The sequence below is a fragment of the Trichomonas vaginalis genome, chromosome V, assembly GCF_026262505.1.
Source record: "Trichomonas vaginalis G3 chromosome V, whole genome shotgun sequence".
In the NCBI taxonomy this organism is placed as follows: Eukaryota; Parabasalia; order Trichomonadida; family Trichomonadidae; genus Trichomonas; species Trichomonas vaginalis.
This window is the reverse complement of record NC_067207.1, coordinates 29109029-29130723: the sequence shown is the minus strand read 5'-3', so window position 1 is coordinate 29130723 and position 21695 is coordinate 29109029. Positions and strand designations below refer to the sequence as shown.

Sequence of the window (21695 nt, the reverse complement as noted above, 5' to 3'; positions counted from 1 at the left end):
TAACCAGATCTTAACTCTCATTACTACCTTACTAACCAGATCTTAACTCTCATTACTACCTTACTAACCAGATCTTAACTCTCATTACTACCTTACTAACCAGATCTTAACTCTCATTACTACCTTACTAACCAGATCTTAACTCTCATTACTACCTTACTAACCAGATCTTAACTCTCATTACTACCTTACTAACCAGATCTCTTAACTCTCATTACTACTTACTAACCAGATCTTAACTCTCATTACTATCCTACTAACCAGATCTTAAACTCTCATTACTACCTTACTAACCAATCTTAACTCTCATTACTACCTTACTAACCAGATCTTAAACTCTTACATTACTTACTACCTCATCAGATCTTAACTCTCATTACTACCTTACTCATCAGATCTTAACTCTCCGACCTTACTCATCAGATATCTAATTATTTACATCTGATTTCTCACATCTCACTCAAGTCTCATTACTTACCCTATCTTTTTAACCTTTTCTGATAATTACTGAAATAACTAAAATCCTTTTTTTAGTTTAATTCTGATATTAAATTTTAAAAATCTCTTTAATTTTTTGAACTACGCCTTTAATTTGTAATTGCCGATTTCACAGATTTGAACCATTTAATAAAATAACATTATTCAACTTAATCATATCAAACATGGTAGTTTGATTTTCAGATCTACATTTTAGAAACCTCTTTATTATCTTGAGTTATACTTTTATATATAAATACCTGAGTTCATAACTGAAAACTCTTAATTAGAGTACAATATTCAACTTAATCATAACAAGATTTGTTGAATTTCAAATTTGATTTATATCTTCCATCACTTAAAACTCTCACAGCTTACAATATAAGCTAAAAAGTATATTTTCATAGTAATAAAATTAATATTAAATTTTTTACTTTTTCCTTTCCAAAACTAGAAAAAAAGGAAGGGAAAAGGAAAAAGAAGAAAGAAAAGAAAAAAAAAAAAAAAGAAGAGAAAAGAAGAAAAAATAATAATGAGCATATTATATAATTGTGGTCATAGGCCTCGTGGCGTGGAAAGGGTGGAGCCCGAAGGGCGACATCCTTTCCACGCCACGAGGCCCGATTTTTGGCCACTTTTTTGATTTTGGCCGCGTGCCAGCTCCTGGCACGCGGCCCGCAAAATTGTGCCAGTTTGTACAACCCTATTTGAAATTTTTGTAACCTGCCTTTGATTACAAATTATACAAAATTTATAAGTTAATCAAAAATTAATCATTTTGCATGAATTTTCAAATTGTTTTATTAATTTCTGACAATAAATATGCTCATTGATTCAGCCAATAGACTATCCTTCACAAATTATGTACATATCTTTTAACATTTTTTCTGATGATATACAATTTACTTCATAAAAATTAAATTTCTCATATAACATTCATAATGTGGTAAAAATATCTATATAGAAAGAAACATCTTGATCTGTATATGACTATTACTCTATTTTATATGAGGATATCTACTATTTCATTAAGTTTCATTTCTCATTTCATGTTAAAGAGCTTTTATTATTCATTTCATTGACTGATACACTATGCAATATGAGAAGTGCTGGTCTATTATCATCATGACAGAACATTGCATAACGAAGAGGAGTTTCTCCATGGAGATTTGTAAAATTCTTATACTTCAAAATCTCCTAAAAAATACCATTGATTATCTTGATAGTATGCTATTCGATATTTGGTAGGGTTGAATACTACTAGCTATAACCTTTTTAATTCTTCGTATAAACTTTGCTCAACTGTAGGTTATGTGTAAATACCTAATTCCAAAAGTCGGAAAACAGCTTCAATATTTTGTAAGATCTAAAAGTGACAAAAATTATTTTCTACCGGAGAAAATTTTAGGAATGTTTCTAGGGTTTCTCCTTTTCAGAATTATTGGTTTTGAGTTTAATTTATTTCACAATGCCCAAATTAACGATTCTTCACAGAATAACACAAATTTTAACGAAAATATATCTCCAAAAAATCAAATTTTGGATTCATCCAATGAAAACAGTAACCAGCCTTTAAAAGCAAACGTAGAAAACTTTATTCCATATGAAAATACAGACATATATCCACCAAATCCTTATACTCCTTACCCAACGTATTGTACACCAGCTCAACTCCAAAAACGTCAAAAATTACCACGCCCTAAATATGTTATAGGCGGTGTTGTCGCTGCTACAATTGCAGATCAAAATGTCGAATGAATCAAAGGTTTAAATTGCAATAATGTACTTTCAACGACATAGGGAACGAAAATACAGCTTATAATAATCAGAACTCTTTGCATTTTGATCAAAATTTGTTTTATTTTTTCGATTTTTTTTGTTACATCTTTCTTTATCCTTTTTTGTTTGTATTCTAAATTTTTTCTATCAAAAATCTAAAGTTTTTATTGATTTTTGAATGTTAATATTTTTTTTTGTTGCTTGGCTTGGAACCACATAGGTAACATCAACACTTACACAGGTGTGATTTCATTGCTCATTCTTAATGAATCGGAATCAATATTTGAATTGATAAAATCATATGGTTTTAAGTGAAGAATTGATCGTCTACTCTTTTTGTCAGGACTTGCTTATTTTATTAATTAATTTGAGTTTCTTTAGTGAACAGAACTTGTGAAATAAATTTTGAGTTTCTTTAGTGAACAGATCATTTCGGAGATAATTTTTATTAATATGTGTGTGGATTCAATCAATTTAATATTACAGCATTTGACGATTGTTTCAAAATGACAGTAACATGTCACTACGGGCGTGAATTTTATCACATCCAATCAAAAATAGGCTCAAATTTTGAGAACAAGACCGTTGCAAATAAAAATAAAAGGTTTATAATTTTCAAAATGTCTTATTACTACCATACTCCAGAACCCAGAAATACTGATGGTGCTCTGGATGCTTTTGTTGGGGATTTTCCCTACGGACCTATTTGTATCGTGGGATGTATTTGGGTAGTTAACATTATTCTTTACATTATTGCAAGATGTAAGTCTCGAAAAGTTCATCCACGTGTTTGGTATTTGATTTTCAGTTTATTCAAAAATATAATTATCGGATTATTTCCAACTGGCTTAATCAATATCATCTACAAAAGCTCCAGGATAGAAATTTTAATTACTAGTATTGCTTTATTGGGTTTTTCGGCGTTTGCGACGTTTGGTTTTGCTGAAGCCTTTGGAGATCATAATATTTTAATTCCTGGAATTGCCTTACTTGGTTTTTCGATCATCGTAACACTGAATTCAAATGTTTGCATCGGTGTGTCAGATATCTTTGGAGAATATTATCATTTAGGCTTAGTAAGAGCGTTAATGTACAGAACTAAAAAAGATGGTTGTTGCTGTTACAGCAGTTTGTACAGATATTGTCTCACTAAAGAAAAGCGTATATCAAAGATGCTAAGCAAAATTGAAAATAATCCACCAATATTGAATGTTTTAGTTTTTCCAAATCCAATTCAACAAAATATGGTCGTAAATTACGGTTCATGGGAAATTCCAGAACAAGTTGAAATTGATACAAGCCACAAGATTTCTATTTTCAAAATCAAACAAAAGATTGAATTCGATGAAGAATTCCAAGGATATATGGGCGGTCAAATCGAAGAATTAAAACGTCGCTTCTCCCGTGCGTACAACAATAACGAATACAGAGTGATGCCCATGATCCACAAGGTTCCCAAATACATTTGCTTTGCAGAGAAAAGCCTTTATGTTAAATTCTGGAGTTCAAAATTTGGAAGATTTTTGTTTAATATTCTTAGGGTTTTAGGATTAGCTATGATCGCAGAATATATCTTCCTTATACTTGCACACTACCAGAAAGTCACCGCCAGAAGAAAAGTTTCAATTTCTAAATCTTACAAATTTACTCCATATCAACCAGTTCCAGACACTCTTAAACACATCGACCATGATAAATTTGTGTTTTTGGACGCTTACTTGCATCGTATCGAAGAAGAAGAACGAAATGCTCCAGGATCAGACTTCAACTACGCGATGCCACCTCAACAACCATACCCTCCAGGAGAAGCTTACCCTCCACAACAACCCTACCCTCCAGGAGAAGGAGGTCCTTATTACGGTGTTCCTCCACCACAACAACAGCCTCCATTTGAAGAAAATCTTGCTGGACCAACTCCACCACCACAATAATACTAAATTGTTTATATTTCACTATAAATTGTCGAATAAAAATTTCAATTATTTAAAAAAAAAGTGATATAAAAAGAGATAAGATAACGAACAACTTCGAGATGACGTCATCATACGGATTCTTAAGCTTTGATTTGAGTTTTTTTTTTAAATTTTATTTTTATATAAATAGCATGTTTATGAAAGAGTTTAATATTCAACTTCGATAGTGTAAGATGTCTCAAAGACCTTGTGTGCGTCAAGTTTGTTGATCCAGTCTTTTTGGCTGTAATCACCTTTGAACTCAACGCGATCGCAGCGACCATACCATGGCTCGATGCAGACGAATGGAGCATTCTTGTTTGTTGGAGACCAGATTCCTGTGACTGGAGCATCGTATTTCATAGTGATGTATGGTTTCTTCTCCTTATCGCAAAGGGTGATTGATGTAACCTGGCTGTTTTCAATAACTAAGGCATCCTTATCAAATAAATGTGGGTTGATTGGGTAGTATCCGTCATTGCCAGCGTCGAATGTGTAGGAATGATCAACATCAAGGCATCCCTTTGATCCGATGAGTTTGTAGTTAAGATGGTTAGTGTTCATCTTGAAATAGCCGTGGATTTCATCTTCTGGTTTGAAATCTGGATAATTGAAGCCTGGATGGCCACCAACTTGGAAGTAGAGTGTCTTATCTGATGGGTTTTCAACAATCCAGTGAACTCTGAGGACTTTTCCATTCAATTCGTATACAACTTTCAAAACGAAGTCAAATGGGAATAAGGCCTTTGTTTCATCATTGCTGGAGAGCTTGAATGAAGCCTTGTTTCCTTCAATTCCGATGAAGTCGAATTCGCGGTCGCGTGCAAAGCCGTGTTGGCCAAGTTTGTATAAAGCACCATCTACATGATATTCACCATTCCATACACTTCCAACTAATGGGAAAAGAATGGGGGCATGGCGGTTCCAATATTGAGGATTTGCTGTCCAAACATATTCACGGCCTGTTTTCTTATCAATTATACTTGATAACTCGGCTCCCTTTTTGGCAATGGAAACCTTGAGTTCATCATTAGCAAGCTCGTACATAAGAAGTGATCTCATTCGCTATTTCAGTAGTATTTAGCCGAAGCTCTTTCAATTTTTGTGAGAAAATTATTCAGTATGTTTTATCATTGTTTCTATTGCTTATTAATAAAATGAAATTTGTTACAAAAAGAAAAGTGACAAGATTATTTCTAATTTGGAGAAAAGTTTTCAAAGTTCAGATTTCTGTCTGATCTAATAGTACATCATTAAAATGAGTGTCTATACTAGAACTCCACACTAGCGATCATAGAGAATTTATTTAAGTTCATTGAACATTGTTCAATAGAATATAAAAAATCCATACTGATTCTTGCATGTATCCTTTTCATTTCACATTGGTGAACTAAGAGAAACGTAACAAAATCTAATAACTTTGATACATTTAATTCTGACAATTTCATATTTTAACAGACTTTGATTCTATAGTAACTGTTAGATTGTCATCTGCTTGGAAGCCATAGTTTCTAGTATCTTTAACTAAAAGACATATCATTTGTATTTTTGATCAATTTCTTGATATTATTTCGAGAACTAAACTTTGAAATGACAAAACTCATTTTTTATATAAACAAGCAATTGTATTTTTTTTAAAACTATTACTGAATATATCAAAACAATCTGAAAATATAAAAAATCAACCGCATATTTTGATATTTCCTGATTGTTGTTTCATACTTGCATGAATACATCTGGTTTTGATATTGATGGCAATTTCCAAGAGTGTAAGGCGAAATTCAATATTATCACATTTGATTTCGATTGGAGTCTTCATAAATTCTAAATCAGATTTCTACCCTATTATAATTAATCAAGTTTAAATTAGTGGATCAGTTGATTTCGGAAAATGAATTGTTTCGTGAGGTTAATCGGAGAGCTAGATAAGAATAATGCTTAGAAGTTGACAAGGTTCCAGAAATCCAACATAATTGTTTCAAATAAAATTCGATGGACAACATGGCAAATTGGTGTCAGTGGGTCGTTTGTAAGAAAAGACAATTTGGAATTGCTATTTCGAAATTTTTATTCTACATATGAAGGCAAACAATTTTGGTTTTTAAGGATCCAATTTTTTATAGCATATATTTGAATTGGACGGTTTATTTTGGACAATAAAATATTCATTTTGAATAATTTAAGTAGATTAATAATTGGCGATCTTTAATTGTAAAATTGAATAAAAGTTTTAATGAGGAAAAGAAGATAATATTTTTGTAGACATAAAATACTATATGTTCATAAATATATTCGGTTTATTTCTTTCTCAATTTGATAAAAAATTTGATAACTTTATATTCATTGAAAAACATGGAAAATTTACTTTGGTCCTCCAACGGCGCCATATTTACTTAATTTTATGCATAATAATAACAAAATTTGGTTTCTAAGCGAATTTTTATTTTTTATACTTGCGCAGAGATATTTCTCTAAATATTATTAGACACCGAAATATCTCTTCCTAATCACTGATATTCGTTAAGAATTTTTCAATTGAGATAATGAGTACCTCAAATTTTTCAATATATCACAAATTCACCTTTTCAAAGCTATAGTAATCAAATATCTACCAAAAGTTTGAAATCTTACTGAAGACGTTATGCATAGTATATTAGTGTAAGAACAAAAAATTTTATTGCTTTCAACAACTTTTCTTAAAAAATAGTTATACATATTACGAATATGCACTAAAAAAAAAAAAAAAAAAAAAAAAAAAAAAAAAAAGGTAGTGGGGCTTCCAGGCACTTCGTGCCTTCTAGCCCTGAAGATGTTTAGTATAAATGAAGTCTTAGAGGACAAACATGACTATGAGTTTTGATATGACAAGATAGAATATGAGAGAGGTCCTATAAACCGGAGAAAGTGTTATATAAACATCTGTCATATTACTCAGAATATTATACAGAATTCAATAAAAATATATTTTAGGTGAAGAGGTGAGATTTCACCTCTTTTTTCACCTCTTTTTTCACCTCTTGAATTTTCATGAAATTTACACCAAAAATATACTACTAGGGTCATTTACGAAGAAATCTCAACAAAGTCTTTACGAAGAAATCTCAACAAAACATAGACAAGAAAGTTCATGAGAAATTAGATGAAGAAGTCTTAACAAAGTCTTTACGAAGAAATTCATGAAAATTCAAGAGGGTGAAAAAAGAGGTGAAAAAAGAGGTGAAATCTCACCTCTTCACCTAAAATATATTTTTGGGTCATTTACACTCATTTACGAAGAAATCTCAACAAAGTCTTTACGAAGAAGTCTTAACAAAGTCTTTACGAAGAAATTCATGAAAATTCAAGAGGGTGAAAAAAGAGGTGAAAAAAGAGGTGAAATCTCACCTCTTCACCTAAAATATATTTTTGGGTCATTTACACTCATTTACGAAGAAATCTCAACAAAGTCTTTACGAAGAAGTCACAATAAAACATCTGTCAAAAACCGCTTTTTAACTTCACTTAAAATGCCACGTAAGCTACGTAAGAATATACGTAAGAGGAAGAGAGCATTGAAACATCCAATAGTAAAACTGACACCACAACAACAGTTGCAACAACAAATGCTGAATGACCCCACTATGTTGCAACAAATGTCAAGCAATCCTATGCTTTTAAACCGAGTCATTGGTGCACAGAGTGGAGGTTTAAGAGCGGCACTTTTAGCGAAAATGGCAGGCTATGGTGGAGCTGCAGACGGAACAGCCTATAACCCTCAAAGTCAAATGAATTTGAGTTCACTCAAAAATCAAATAACAGATGTCAAAAAGTCAAACATAGACATACAGAAGCAAATAAGTGAAAACGAAAAGAAACTAGAATATGACAGACACACAAAGAAACTCAATGAGTTAAACGTAGAGAAAAAGAAGAAAGAAGAACAACTGAAAGAACTAAGTACAGAGGAATATGCGAAAAAAGTGTCAGAAAAAGCAGCAGAAGTAGCAAAAATGGAACAAGATGTTATAAATTTGAAAAACCATACTACTCAATATAAAATACTGAAAGATGAAGAGATAAAACAAAAAGCCCTGAAGACATATATGGATAGCGATGAGTATAAAAAAGAAGTTGAAGCAAATGTAAAGGCAGAAAAACTTTTACAGTTGCAAAACCAAACCGTACAGTATGAAAACTTAGCACAAGAAAGTAAAAATAACGACGCGGCTATGCAAAAGGCAATGAAAAGCGCAGAATATATAAAAGCTAACAATGACTGGTTAGATGCCCAAGCCAACGCTAAAGCAGCCCAACTCATAGGGTCAATAAGGACAAAAATACAAGCGGATGAAGATAGTTCAAATGAAACTTTAACAAATGCTGACTTTAAGAACGCCTTCGAAGCTCTTCATAGTAAGGTGAAACTAGTGAACGACTTCTCATCTGGAAAGAAACTGAAGTCTGAAGGTTTCGACAACGAGTTAAGAGAAGTAGCACAAAATATGACGAAAATAACAGATGCAGCAACGAGACAGGCAGTTCAAAGTGCCTATGACGCCGTTAGAGCAACTGTTGTGAAAAGTCAAGAAAAAGAGTTACAACAGACCAAAACAGACCTAGTAAATGCTTTCTTAAGAACGAAAAGTCAGGTAGGACATTACGCTGCAGATGGAACATATGTGCCAGCTGGTGGAATTTATATACCACCAAACCCTCCAAGAGAAGCACCTGCACCAGGACTACCTAAAACATTTACATCGTCACATGGACATAGACACAGGCATGCACCAAAACCAACACAACAACCAACAGTTCAAAACCCTGCACAACAACAACCACCTCCACAACCAACACAACAACCAACAGTTCAGAACCCTGCACAACAACCAACAGTTCAAAACCCTGCACAACAACAACCACAAACAGAGCAAGGACATAAAAGAAGTAGAGAACAAGGAAACCAAGAATTCTTAAAAATGCTTAAAGAAGAGTGTGGTTTCCCAGATACTGTTGACTTTAGTGACAGATATAAAGAAGCTATTGGAAAGTTCAAGGATGGAAATACTGACCCGAACCTATTTAGCTTTATGGCTCAGCACCAAAACGGATATAATCTCAAACCTGGAAAATACAAGCTCGCTAAGGGATATGATTTAATAGCATATCATCAAATGACATGGATGAATTTACTCCGAGATATTTGATGTCAGAGCTAAATGACAATTCAACTTTCGTCATGAAACGCGTAAAAAAAAGAGACGGAACGAAAGAACAAAAGCTTATGAATGCGGATGACGTAGATAGGGAAATTGTTGAAAACGGTCTCGGAATATATGAAATGCCAGCAGATGAGGTACAAGAAACTCCACAGGAAGAAGTTCAGATACAACCAGACATGGAAGAAATAGTTCAGCAACAACAGCTAGAAGAGCCTGAAGAAACGAACAAGCCCCTCCTTTGGAAAACTAACTTCACAGAAACTAGATGAAGATTTGGAACAGCCGAAAAATCTTGACCCTCAACAAGAGTATGCGGAGAATATGGAATATTTCCAAGAGTCTAAGAAAGATTCGGCTGACATAGTAGAAGAATATCGAAAAATGTTTGCCGACATACAAAAGACTCCAACACCAGATAAAATATTCAGCATAGAATGGAAGTACTGAAAGAAAATGTACACAAATACAACAACCCTTTTTACTTACGAGCATTTAACGTTCAATCTTCGGATGAACTCGGTGAAAATAAAAGGTTAAATTTCAAGAAAACATATAGAAATGAAACATTGTTTAAAGTTCATTCAGAACCTAACCAAGATGGAAACAAACCTACTTTTGTTTCTGCAGACGATGGAACTACAATGAGATGGGGTCATAAAAGCTAACCCGGATAGGTGGTCATAAACTTACAACCACAATTCCAAGAAGTTGTAGACGCAATTGGAAGTCAATGGTGAACCAGATATAGCTGGTATTTTCAGCGCGGCTTTAATGCCATTGAAAGATATGAAAGATGCAGATATTTTGGACCAGTATAAATGAACATGGCTGATGGAAATATAACACCTGACGTTCTAAAACATTTATCTCAAAGAACTACACAGAACCATAAAGATGGTATATTTGGTGAAGAGTTTAGAAAGAAAGTTAGGGAGGGAGAAGGAAGAGAACCTATTGTACATGACCTTGCAAACGAAGTTTACAAAATGTCATAAAAACTTACTTTGCAGGCGATGAATCGAGAAGGATGAATATTTAAGAAAACTCAAATGGACAGTACCAAATGAAATGTTAGTATTGAAAACATGTTCCTTGACAAAATAAAACCAACTACAGAAATAAACGACGCAAGACTGAAAAGATTGGGTAAAAGCTTTCCCATTCACAAAAGATATAGTTGGTAACATGGAAAGAAAACCAGAATGGCTACAAAAACATATATTGGAAACGAGCTTATTCCATATGGACAGGCACTGTTTGAAGAGCTTGAACCGGAAACTCAGGAAAGAGTCATGCAAACAATACGCAAAGACTCAAATACAAACTATGACAAACTCTTTCTAGGATATAGTTACCTGAGATGGGCGACCAGAGCCCAAAGGCAAAAAGGACATGGGAAATTTGCAACATACTAGATGAACATAATGCAAAGATGCAACAACTTCAAGCAGAGGGCAATGAAGGAAAAAGAAGAGTTAAAAACTCAGTCAGGAAGAAAGTAAAGCTTGGTCCACGTGGGTTCTATTATGACATATAAATCCAACTATTCTATATTTTTACTCATATGAAATGTACGCCGCTCAGAATATAACGCCAACAGTTTTGGATGCTATGAATGGAAATGTTTCCGAATGGTATAACGAATGCGACAATGCCATTAGAAGGTCAAAATAGTTCCTGGAACTTACGAATATACAACTGCTTTTTTCTTATGGAAACGTAGGTGAGTTTGGAGAAGGTTCTTCAACAACAGTAGATATTGCTTGCGACAGGTTTCATATAATTTCTATTGACAACTCTTTCTTATACGTGGAACAAGACATTGAAATAAAACCTTCTGCCAAGTTGTCTGACAAGAAAGGTTGCAATGGAATTTTCTATGTCGGATACCAATATGCTCCAGAAGTTTTTCATGGGATATAAGATATATTCTAACTCTGACTTAGTTCAAACAGTAACATGGGCAAACTATGAATGGTTCGCTTTGAGAAACTCAGTACAACCACAAGCTAGAGAACAAACAGACCAGTATGCAACTATTGAGAAAATAAGAAGACTTGACCCTAACGTTCCAGGAGTTTATGTTAACCTTTCTGGACAAACTGCAGCAGCAGTAACCAAAGTAAAACTGAAACTTAGAGTTCCTTTGTCATCTTTCCTCATCTTCAGGTTTTTAAGATACTTGCCAAACTGGGCAGGAAAAATTTCTATCGAACTTACTCCAAGCAAAAATAACTTAGTCATTGCACCAACACAAGACCCATTCACTCTTACAGACGTAAAGGGAGCAAATCAAACGTCATTCGCCGAATTTTGCAAAGACAAAGTTGACTTAGACTTTGGTTTCTCAAACCTCAACACTGAAGTAAACTACTACTTCAATGCTGCTGGAACTGCTTGGGACCCAGTTAAGTTCACATGCGAAAAGTTTGAATGCAAGAGAATAGAAAGCAGACTTGCAGTCTATATGTTGGACCCAGATATTTCAAATGCTTTAGCTGCCAAATATATTGCAGTTCCACTTATGTTCCCTATACACCAAATATCTGTCAAAGACTTTGCAGGTGAAGTTGGAAACCAAAGTGCTGACCCAGGTGCAAGAACAGATATTGCTTTGACAACTGCAATGAAACATGCAGATACTATGTTTGTACTGTTCAGACGAACTATAAATGACTATTCTTGTTTCTACAACCCTGGTATTAAATACCATATAAACATAGATGGCAAATACTATCCAAGAGAAGAATATTCTACAGTTGAGGATATGAGGTCATACAACTTGACATTAGATGCTATGAACTTTAACAACAACTTCACAACAACCATTAACCCTGAAATGCAAAGTTCTATTATGCCATATGTGAAAGTATGGACCCATACAGGAGCTCAAAACACTCAATATACAAATGGAGACCGTTCAAACTTTTGGCTTGGCATTCCATTTGCTGACTCAGAAGACTTTATGGGTGGTATTTCAACTGTTGGTACAGTTCAAATACAATATACTGGTGACAGAGACGGTCCAAATGAATTGAAAGCAAAGAAGTTTACAAAACCAATAGCACTTTTCACGGAAGATGCTCTTTTGAAAATTCGTTCGATGAAACCTGCTGGGGCTCCTCAGATTGGTATAACGACAGCTTCCATCGAGCAGATTTTGGCAGCAGGTCAGTAAGTTGTTCTTGAACTGACTTCTCTCCGTCAAATATTGACAGTACGCCAGTTTTGACATAAAATTGTATTATAAACTTACCTTTAGAAATATCGGTCAGTTTTGTTGCTATATTTTTGTCAACGTCAAGAACTTTCACCATCTCGGTTATACCAACTTTCTTTGCTTTATGAAAATATTTTGGTTCAGCAAAGACTGCTATTCTATAACATTTTCCATTGTTTGTGTAAAGAACTATTCTGTCAATGAACTTGTATTGTTTGTGTGTGTAAACTTTGTTCTGCTTCAATTCGAAGAGATACTCAAATACGTCCATCTTTTTATTCTAAGTAAAATGTCATTTCCGAAAAATAGAAGCGTAAGTGTTTCAAAAGGTTTAATGGCGGTGGCAGACGTAAAGTTAAATTCACCAACTCAAACAAACAGTCAAAGTGTTGTTGTCAATGTCAAAGAAAGAGATGTTGAAGTGGGGAAACCATACGAAGACGAAGATGGTATAACAATAGTTCCTGTAAAAGAACAACCAACATACCCTGAAGTTAGCAGAGACTTAAGTTCTGTTGCAGATATTCGAAACGACTACCAACAACTTAAAGACAAACTTAAAACTCAGGAGAAGATTTGTCAAGCTTTGGGTATAATGTTAAACTTGGTTGAGCACAACCCTGTAAAAGTGAACTCATATGTCATCGCACCTCATGAAATTTTGAAAGAACTATTGAAACTTTTGACAGAGGCAGACGATATAAACATCAAAGAAATAGAACCCGACATTGCTTGCTGTGGTGTTTCATATAATGTCATTGACAAGATATACGTTATGAAAGGAGGTGAAACGTTGAACTTAAAATATAGTTTCCCAGACGTCATAAAAATATTTGACGACCACAACATTTCATTAAAGTTTGTTTGCTAAGTAAATGGCAGAAGACATAGTGGTTTATACTATTACGACTAAAAACCCTGAGTCATATAATTCTATAACAACAAACTTACAAAGTCCTCAAGGACGGTATTGTAAACTAACTTTAAACACAATGACGACTAAAGCCTGTTTTGCTCTTTTGACACCAGAAGACTTTGTTGTTGTGAATGGTAAAAAATACTTCTTTGAAGATACTTACTCAGATATACCACCAACAGGTTTTGTTGACTTATTTAATACTTTAAGGACGGATGTAACATGTGCTGCAACTAGAGCAGGTTTCATTATGTTTGGATGTCCGACCGAGTTTAGTATAAACGATATGAGCTATAATACAAAACTTATATCTGGTTTTTACTACCAACAGTTTCCTATAACAGGAAAAGGTGTCATACAAGGTTTGTCTGTTCCATTGACTTTAAGTACACCAATCTTATATATTGTTTCAAACTTAGGTTCAAAGTGTTATTCGAATGTCGACAGAAACTACTATGACCAAAAGATACTCATGCGTATAAACAACACTTTCTCTGCTGGTTTGCCTATTGTTCATTCGAATGCAGAGTTTTCAGCTTTAGTAAACTCAAACACTTTAGCAAACATAAACTTAACCTTAGTCGACGCAAACTTTGTTCCTGTAAAACTTTTATGTCCTATGTATTTGTCAATGACGGCAGAAAGTTTCGAATTGGAAGATGCAACTGGTGAAAGTATTGTACTACAAGAACAACTTCAACAACAAATAGCTCAAGAACAACAAATGCAACAACAAAGTCAAGAATAAAAAAATATTTTTTTTTATTTTTATAAAAATGTACAGAATAGATGTTTCAGATTTTTATGACTTCCAAGCATTCAGAAATATGTGTCCATTTAGAGACTATAACAAAGCAGTCGAGAATTTGAAACGTTTAGTCATTTATGTTGACTCTGCCCCAGAATGTTATGTCATGAAAGAATGGGATGTTGTCTTTAACAAACCAAGAGCAACCATAGTTTCAGAACAAGAATGTAGACAGAAACTTAAGAAAATAAAAGTCGTACAAGTTGGAATGAAGATGTTAGATGCTTGGGATATCTTATTGTCAAAGTTAGAAGATTTTTCAGTTCGTGGTATAAAGTTCTATACACCTTCTCCAAACTTCTATTCTATCTTCACTGGATATAAATACGAACAAGTAGAATGGAAAGAAAATGTTATAGAAGCTTGGTTAGACCATGTCAAAGAAATTATATGCAATGGAAACGAAAAGGTTTATGAGTATATCTTATGTTGGTTTGCAAACATCTTACAATATCCAAGTGCTAAAAATGAAACTGCTCTCATTATAATTGGAAAACAAGGAACAGGTAAGAACACTTTCTTTACAGATATCTTATGCAAACTGTTAGAGGGCTATTCGAACCCTAATATGACAAACTTAGAAAACATCTGCGGTAAATTTAACTCTTCAATAGAGAATATGAAACTTATAGTATGTAACGAACTTCAAAGTATAGATACAACAAAGGTTTTAAACTCAGATGCTTTGAAGAGTCTTATAACAGACAAAGTTGGAGTTGTTGAAAGAAAATATAAAGACCAAAGAGTTTGTGAAAATGTTGCAAATTTCATCATGGTTTCAAACAATGCCGTTCCGATGAAGTTAGAAAGTTCTGACAGAAGATATGTAGTTGTCAGAACGTCAGATTCTCATATGCAAGATACAGAATATTTTGACGACTTAGCAGAAACTTTGACACCTAACTTTTACAACCACTTGTTCTCATATTTCATGACATTAGATATTTCTAAGTTCAATCCAAGACAAATTCCATATACCGAAGAAAGACAAACATTGTTAGAAGCAAACAAGAGTGTATATGAACTGTTTATAGATGAGACTAACTTTGAGTGTTTAGATGAAAGGTCTTTGTACGACTCGTATAAACAATATTGTCAAGAGTATGGTTATATGGCAGCTTCTAAACGAACATTCTTGGCAAATGTCAAAAATCTTTTAGACATACAGAACGGCGTATATACAAAGAAAAATTTTTCTGAGTAAATTTTAAAAAAATATTTTTTTTATTTTATTTGAAATGTACGCTGAGTTTGTTGGAACAGACCGTTGGAAAACTTGTTTGTTAGATGAGAAATATGAAATTCACTGTTGTGAGTCATTTGAAGTCAGAAACAAAAAGACAAAAAGAGTTTTAAGCGAATGTGAGCGAAATGACGGATATGCTATGGTGGATATGAGTGGAAAAAAATATTTTAAACATATTGTCATTGCAACTCATTTTATACCGAACCCTAACAATTTACCTTTTGTAGACCATATAAACCATATAAGAAATGACAATAGACTTGAAAATTTACGTTGGGTCACTTGTTCTGAAAACAATAAGAACAAAGGCAAATTTGGAGATATAGTATTCGAATTTGTCGACGAACTAGAAGATGAAGCAATTGAAATTACAGACTATGGTAAGCATACGTTTGAGTTTTACTACTATAGCGAAGAACAAGACTCTTTCTACTTTTATACCGGCGTAAAATATAGGAAATTACAAGTATGTTTTACTAAGGCAGGCTATGCTCATGTAAACGCTAGAGATACAGATGGAAAATGCGTTCATATATATCTTAACAAATTCAAGAAGCTATATGGCATACCATTTTAAAACGTTTTTTTAAAAAAAAATATTTTTTTATCCGATAGAAAAGATGACGAAATATATTTCAGTCAACAAGTACATGACAGAAGTCAAAGAAGAACTAGACCCATTCGCTTATTTGAATGTTTACTTCTACCATTTTGAAAAGTCTACATTTGACAAAGTTTGGAACATCGAACCAGTTAAGTTTGCTATTGTGACTAAAAATGGTGCGAAATTTGAAGACTTAGACATAGAAGGTTTGTTAGCAGTCAAAGAAAATTTTGACAGAAGGTTCTCAAACCTTAAAGAAGGCAAAGCATACAAACTTGTTATACCTTATGAACCAAAGAAAGCAGACGACTATGAATATTATGAGTCTAAGATAGTTGAAGTTCAAGGTAAATTGGGTAAAAAGATTTTAGAGTCTAAGCCAGTGTTTGCTCCTAAAGAGGAAGAGAACATTGACATTGACCCAGAAATGTTCTAAAAATAAAATTTTATTTTTACATGTCAAATTTCTTTTTCTCTGGAACTGGCTCTGGTTCTTTCTTCTCTTCTTCTACTTTCTTTTCTTCTACTTTCTTTTCTTCTACTTTCTTTTCTTTCTTTTCTCTCTTCTTCTTCTTCTCTGGTGGAGTTATGTCAAATTTGGCGCAACCATATTTTTGTAAAAGGTCTTTGTCCTTTAATAGCTCTTCTATTCTGTTTTCTATTTCATCTTCAAGAACAGCGCATGTGTCTTCTTTGCATTCTAAGAACTTTTGTTGGACTTCATCTTTCCAATCGGCGTCATCTCTGTCAACAAGTCTGTCATTGACAAACTTAAAGACTTCTCTGCCTAATGTTTTATGGTTCTTGTCATATTCCCAGAAACAGAACTTTAGAACAAATTCACCTTTCTTGTTTACACTATGTAAGATTTTATGGTCTACAGATGTTTTGCTGTCGAAAAGCTTGTCTCGAATATAGATAGCGAAATCGCTAGACATTTTCAAAAAGATAAAAATTTTAATTTTTCTAAAAATATGTTAGAAAAAAAGTTTGCTGACATTGACAAGAAATTTGAGAATGTTTTAAACAAGAACAAGAGGAAGTTAGAAAATGCTCAGATAAAGCCTATACATGACAAGTTCTTATTTGCTCAGAATGGTATAACAGGTCTAATTGCACCACCTGGGTCGGGTAAGACTTTCACTTATCTTAAAATGGCTGCACAACAACAAGAACTAGATGAGAAGAACCCATTCTATGAGTTAGTTGTCATTTGTAGTACTTCTGGTCAATTTGACCAAACCGTCAATTCGTTCAAAGATATTATAAAGAAGTCTAAGTTAGTATGTATAAAAGACTCTGAGTTGTTAGATTGGATAAAGAAGTACCAAAGAAGAGTTTTGAAGTACAATGCTATAAATGAGTATGTCAATTCGAAGTTTAAAGACCCAAATGAGGAAATGCAGAGAATATTAGAGAAGAAACACTTCAGAAACAAACAGAAAGAGATAGAATACATTTCGAAGAAATTGCAATCTTACGATTGGAAGACTTACCCTCATAGATGTCTTCTTATCTTAGATGACTTTGCTTCTCATCCTTTGTTAAAGAACAGAGAACAAGATATGTGTCGAATTCTTAAGAAGCTCAGACACTTTAACATTTCAGTTGTCATTTGTGTACAGACAGCAAAGAGTTTAAGTAAGGATGTAAAGAGAATACTTACTGACATTGTACTTTTCCCTGGATTGTCCGAAGACGATTTCATGGAACTTATGAAAGAGTCCATGGCAGGTAAGTTTGACAGACATGAACTATGGGAGAAGTACAAAGTCATACAAGACCCTCATACTTCTTTCAGAATTCACATCTACGCGAACAAAGTTCAAATTGTAAAAAGTCAAGCTTGAAAAATAAAGAGTTTAGTCTTAGTCTGTTGTGGTTCTGCAGCTTTCGGTTCTTCTGGCTGTGGAACGGGTTCAGTAGGTGGGACGTCGGACATTCGTTTGTGTCTTAACCGTCTTTGTTCTGAAACAATATAATATTGTACTGAATAAGTACAATATTGTCTTGAAAAAGTACAACATTGTCTTGAAAAAGTACAACATTGTTCTGAAAAAGTACAACATTGTCTTGAAAAAGTACAACATTGTTCTGAAAAAGTACAACATTGTTCTGAAAAAGTACAACATTGTTCTGAAAAAGTTCAAGACTTGTTCTGAAAAAGTACAGCTGTACTCAAATTTGAGAGACATTGTACTGAATTTATACAACATTGTTCTGAAAAAGTACAATATTGTACTGAATTTATACAACATTGTCTTGAAAAAGTACAATATTGTACAGAATTTATACAACATTGTCTTGAAAAAGTACAAGACTTGTCTTGAAACAATGACCGACATAGACCCAGCAGATGAGGCAATTTACCTTATAGAGCTACCTGAGCCATCTGAAGTCAAGCTTGAAAAATGTAAGTGTTTAGTCTTAGTAAGTCTGTTGTGGTTCTGCAGCTTTCGGTTCTTCTGGCTTTGGAATGGACTCGGTTGGTGGTACGTGGGACATTCGTTTGTGTCCTGTCGGAAGGAAGAACTTTTCCTGTTGGAAGGAAGAACTTTTCCTGTTGGAAGGAAGAACTTTTCCAGTTGTCGGGAAATTTTTTTCCAGTTGTCGGGAAATTTTTTTCCAGTTGTCGGGAAATTTTTTTCCAGTTGTCGGGAAAAATTTTTCCAGTTGTCGGGAAAAAAGTTCTCAATTTTCGAAAATTTGAATGGTTTACGGACGGACAACAGGAAAATTTTTTCCAGTTGTCGGGAAAATTTTTTCTTGTCGGATGGAAAAACTTTTTCTGTCGGATGGAAGAACTTGGAATGTCGGAAGGAAGAACTTGGAATGTCGGAAGGACTCGGACAAGACAATTTACCTGATAGAGCTACCTGAGCCATCTTTGGTGTCAAGCTTGAAAAATAAATGGTTCATTTACTCTTCCTCTTTGAAGTTGTCAAAATACTCTGTTATTTTTTCCTTTAACAATGGCAAATCTTCTTTGAAGGTAAGAATTGTACAACCTTTCATATCATAGTGTGTTTGAGGTAACGTATCTTGAACTATTTGTTTCACATCTTCATTTGGAGTCATTGAAATCGGTAAGTTTTCGCGATAGAACCAATTTCTGTCAGATTTGTAAATCTTAGCAAGGTCGTAAAAGCTTTTGTTGTTTCTTCTGACTAAATGCAACATAACCATATCTCTGTCTTCTTCATTCTCCAACTCTTCAGTATAAATCATATACTTATAGTTCTTTTCCTTTCCTTTTGGTACTGAACGCGGTATTCTTTTCTGTATACTTTTGTCTTCTTTCATCATATCTTCTCTCTGCTTTGTACAAAGTTCGTCAAGAAGTCTGTAAATATACCAAGCATAGCGAGGCGAAGCCCACATTGCTATTGAACTAACTAGGAACTTATGAACATATATACCTTTTAGATGCGATGGTAAGTTTTGTCTGTCTTGGTACATCTTTTTAAGTTCTTCATGTTCAAACTCACTGAGGAGTTCATGAGTGCTATTTAATTCAAACCAGTCTTGTGGTTTCATAGTATCTGGAGCAAAACATGCTGTCAAAATACTTTGCATTTGGTACATGTCATCTTTGACCGAACGAATGAGACGGAGTTGTTTGTTAAACTGAACCCACTCATATTCTTCATTTATAGCTTCATGGACTATAACTGTTGTTGTGTTCTCTGTTGTTGACATATCTGTCTTTACATACAAAATAAAAAAAATATTTTATAAAAAACTAGCGTTATTTTTTCTGTCTTAAGGAAATTCACGAAATTTGGTCATTTTTTTCAGCAAAAATATATTTTAGGTGAAGAGGTGAGATTTCACCTGTTTTTTCACCTCTTTTTTCACCTCATGAATTTTCATGATTTCATCGTAAATGTTTTGTCAAGACTTCTTCGTATATGTTTTGTCAAGACTTCTTCGTATATGTTTTGTCAAGACTTCTTCGTATATGTTTTGTCAAGACTTCATCGTATATGTTTTGTCAAGACTTTAATCGTCAATGAGTGTAAAACAGACAAAAATATATTTTAGGGTAGAAGGGTATATCTACCCCGTTTTCTACCCTCATTTCTACCCTCTTGAATTTTCATGATTTCATCGTACATGTTTTGTCAAACATGAACGTAAATGTTTTGTCATGATTTCATCGTACATGTTTTGTCAAGACTTCTTCATCGTAATGAGCGTAAATGACCCAAAAATATATTTTAGGTGAAGAGGTGAGATTTCACCTCTTTTTTCACCTCTTTTTTCACCTCATGAATTTTCATGATTTCATCGTAAATGTTTTGTCAAAACTTCTTCGTAATGAGCGTAAATGACCCAAAAATATATTTTAGGTGAAGAGGTGAGATTTCACCTCTTTTTCACCTCTTTTTTCACCTGTTATTTTATAAGCGTTTTACATGAATTGTATGATGTATATTTGAAATCCTAAACAATTTCGTAGCTTCTATTTCTTCTGTCAGTACATCGAATGTTTTAACGATACCGAAAGTTTCTTTATACTTCTTCTTGACGTCAGATAGAAGGAAATCTTCTGCTGTTGGATAGTTTTTATTAAGAAATGTCAACATATCCATTTTATCTTCTGCTGGCTTTTCTGCTTCTTTCTTTAAGTCTGCATAGTCGTTTCGCATTCTTTCTATCTCTTTGACTGAGTAGTTATATTTCCTAATTGCTGCTTTACATTTTGAACATTGCGGGTTCATTTTTGCGTTATATTCTGAAACCTTACCTGCTAAAACAACTAAGGCGTCAATTGCTCTCTTCATCTCGAACATAGCGGGTCTTATTTGTTCGTTCCATACCTTACCTCTTCTATCTTTATCTCTTATTTCCCAAACACATTTTGCAACTAATGAAACAAAGTTGTCGTAGGTCTTAAACTCCCCAGATTTGTATATGTCAGAGATGTTCTTATATACCATATCGCAATCTTTGTCCATGACTTTGTGGTTGCAATGAAATCCAAGAAACTCATAGTTAACCTTTCGTATGAACTTCTTTATTTCTACTGAGTCAGTTGCTTTGACTTCTATTTCATCGAATTCTGGAATAGTAAGCTTTTGTTGTTGGATTTCAGGAAGTTTAGGTAGATGGTCAATAATGTCCTGCATTTCATAAGATACTGTTCATTTGTTTCATCTTTCGCAGTGCAATCTAAATCTCCTTGGAGAAGTTCTTGCTTTATCTTCTGGATTTCTGTTTCGAAAGTATATGAAGAAGGAATGAAGCTTTTCATCTCTACTAACATTGAAGTTGGGTTCATGACTAAAGAGTTTGGTGCTGTTGTTGCTAACATGTTCTTACAATAAAAATAAAAAAATATTTTTTTAAAAAAACCAACTTTATTTTTTATTTCGGGAAAATTCATGAGGTGAAAAAAGAGGTGAAAAAAGAGGTGAGATTTCACCTCTTCACCTAAAATATATTTTTGGTGTAAATTTCATGAAAATTCAAGAGTTTTAGACCATGTTAGA

At 33.6% G+C, this 21695-nt stretch overlaps 12 protein-coding genes and 3 pseudogenes across 15 annotated transcripts, besides 1 other annotated feature; 9 read left to right on the top strand and 6 right to left on the bottom strand.

Moving 5' to 3' along the window:
• Window positions 1-1887: 1887 nt before the first annotated feature.
• Window positions 1888-2235, top strand: TVAGG3_0423320 (uncharacterized protein; the record flags this gene model as incomplete). The annotated part of the gene is made up of 1 exon (XM_001301598.1): window positions 1888-2235. One exon carries the CDS (start codon window positions 1888-1890, stop codon window positions 2233-2235), a length of 348 nt encoding a protein of 115 aa, XP_001301599.1.
• A 641-nt stretch (window positions 2236-2876) lies between these two features.
• On the top strand, window positions 2877-4187 carry TVAGG3_0423310 (uncharacterized protein; the record flags this gene model as incomplete). Its single annotated transcript, XM_001301597.1, has 1 exon — window positions 2877-4187. The coding sequence occupies one exon, from the start codon at window positions 2877-2879 to the stop codon at window positions 4185-4187; it is 1311 nt and encodes a 436-aa protein (XP_001301598.1).
• A 128-nt stretch (window positions 4188-4315) lies between these two features.
• TVAGG3_0423300 (aldose 1-epimerase family) lies at window positions 4316-5275 on the bottom strand (the record flags this gene model as incomplete). The annotated part of the gene is made up of 1 exon (XM_001301596.2): window positions 4377-5270. The coding sequence occupies one exon, from the start codon at window positions 5268-5270 to the stop codon at window positions 4377-4379; it is 894 nt and encodes a 297-aa protein (XP_001301597.1).
• Window positions 5276-6944: 1669 nt separating this feature from the next.
• Window positions 6945-21695: part of a mobile genetic element that runs on past the window's edge.
• Window positions 8198-9825, top strand: TVAGG3_0423290 (annotated as a pseudogene). Its single transcript has one exon. A coding segment is annotated over exon 1 (1628 nt).
• On the top strand, window positions 12961-13497 carry TVAGG3_0423280 (protein of unknown function, DUF4106 family; the record flags this gene model as incomplete). The annotated part of the gene is made up of 1 exon (XM_051233493.1): window positions 12961-13497. One exon carries the CDS (start codon window positions 12961-12963, stop codon window positions 13495-13497), a length of 537 nt encoding a protein of 178 aa, XP_051103223.1.
• Window positions 13502-14290, top strand: TVAGG3_0423270 (uncharacterized protein; the record flags this gene model as incomplete). The annotated part of the gene is made up of 1 exon (XM_051233492.1): window positions 13502-14290. The coding sequence occupies one exon, from the start codon at window positions 13502-13504 to the stop codon at window positions 14288-14290; it is 789 nt and encodes a 262-aa protein (XP_051103222.1).
• TVAGG3_0423260 (uncharacterized protein) lies at window positions 14319-15554 on the top strand (the record flags this gene model as incomplete). Its single annotated transcript, XM_051233491.1, has 1 exon — window positions 14319-15554. One exon carries the CDS (start codon window positions 14319-14321, stop codon window positions 15552-15554), a length of 1236 nt encoding a protein of 411 aa, XP_051103221.1.
• Window positions 15744-16173, top strand: TVAGG3_0423250 (annotated as a pseudogene). The gene has a single exon. A coding segment is annotated over exon 1 (430 nt).
• On the top strand, window positions 16217-16636 carry TVAGG3_0423240 (protein of unknown function, DUF4108 family; the record flags this gene model as incomplete). Its single annotated transcript, XM_051233490.1, has 1 exon — window positions 16217-16636. One exon carries the CDS (start codon window positions 16217-16219, stop codon window positions 16634-16636), a length of 420 nt encoding a protein of 139 aa, XP_051103220.1.
• Window positions 16653-17138, bottom strand: TVAGG3_0423230 (uncharacterized protein; the record flags this gene model as incomplete). Its single annotated transcript, XM_051233489.1, has 1 exon — window positions 16653-17138. One exon carries the CDS (start codon window positions 17136-17138, stop codon window positions 16653-16655), a length of 486 nt encoding a protein of 161 aa, XP_051103219.1.
• On the top strand, window positions 17355-18050 carry TVAGG3_0423220 (protein of unknown function, DUF4106 family; the record flags this gene model as incomplete). The annotated part of the gene is made up of 1 exon (XM_051233488.1): window positions 17355-18050. One exon carries the CDS (start codon window positions 17355-17357, stop codon window positions 18048-18050), a length of 696 nt encoding a protein of 231 aa, XP_051103218.1.
• On the bottom strand, window positions 18628-18905 carry TVAGG3_0423210 (uncharacterized protein; the record flags this gene model as incomplete). Its single annotated transcript, XM_051233487.1, has 1 exon — window positions 18628-18905. A coding segment is annotated over one exon (278 nt), but the record flags the coding sequence as incomplete, so codon positions are not given.
• TVAGG3_0423200 (KilA, N-terminal/APSES-type HTH, DNA-binding family) lies at window positions 19120-19899 on the bottom strand (the record flags this gene model as incomplete). The annotated part of the gene is made up of 1 exon (XM_001292176.1): window positions 19120-19899. One exon carries the CDS (start codon window positions 19897-19899, stop codon window positions 19120-19122), a length of 780 nt encoding a protein of 259 aa, XP_001292177.1.
• TVAGG3_0423190 (organellar and viral DNA polymerase type B) lies at window positions 20604-20852 on the bottom strand (the record flags this gene model as incomplete). The annotated part of the gene is made up of 1 exon (XM_001327681.2): window positions 20604-20852. The coding sequence occupies one exon, from the start codon at window positions 20850-20852 to the stop codon at window positions 20604-20606; it is 249 nt and encodes an 82-aa protein (XP_001327716.2).
• On the bottom strand, window positions 21081-21517 carry TVAGG3_0423180 (annotated as a pseudogene). Its single transcript has one exon. A coding segment is annotated over exon 1 (437 nt).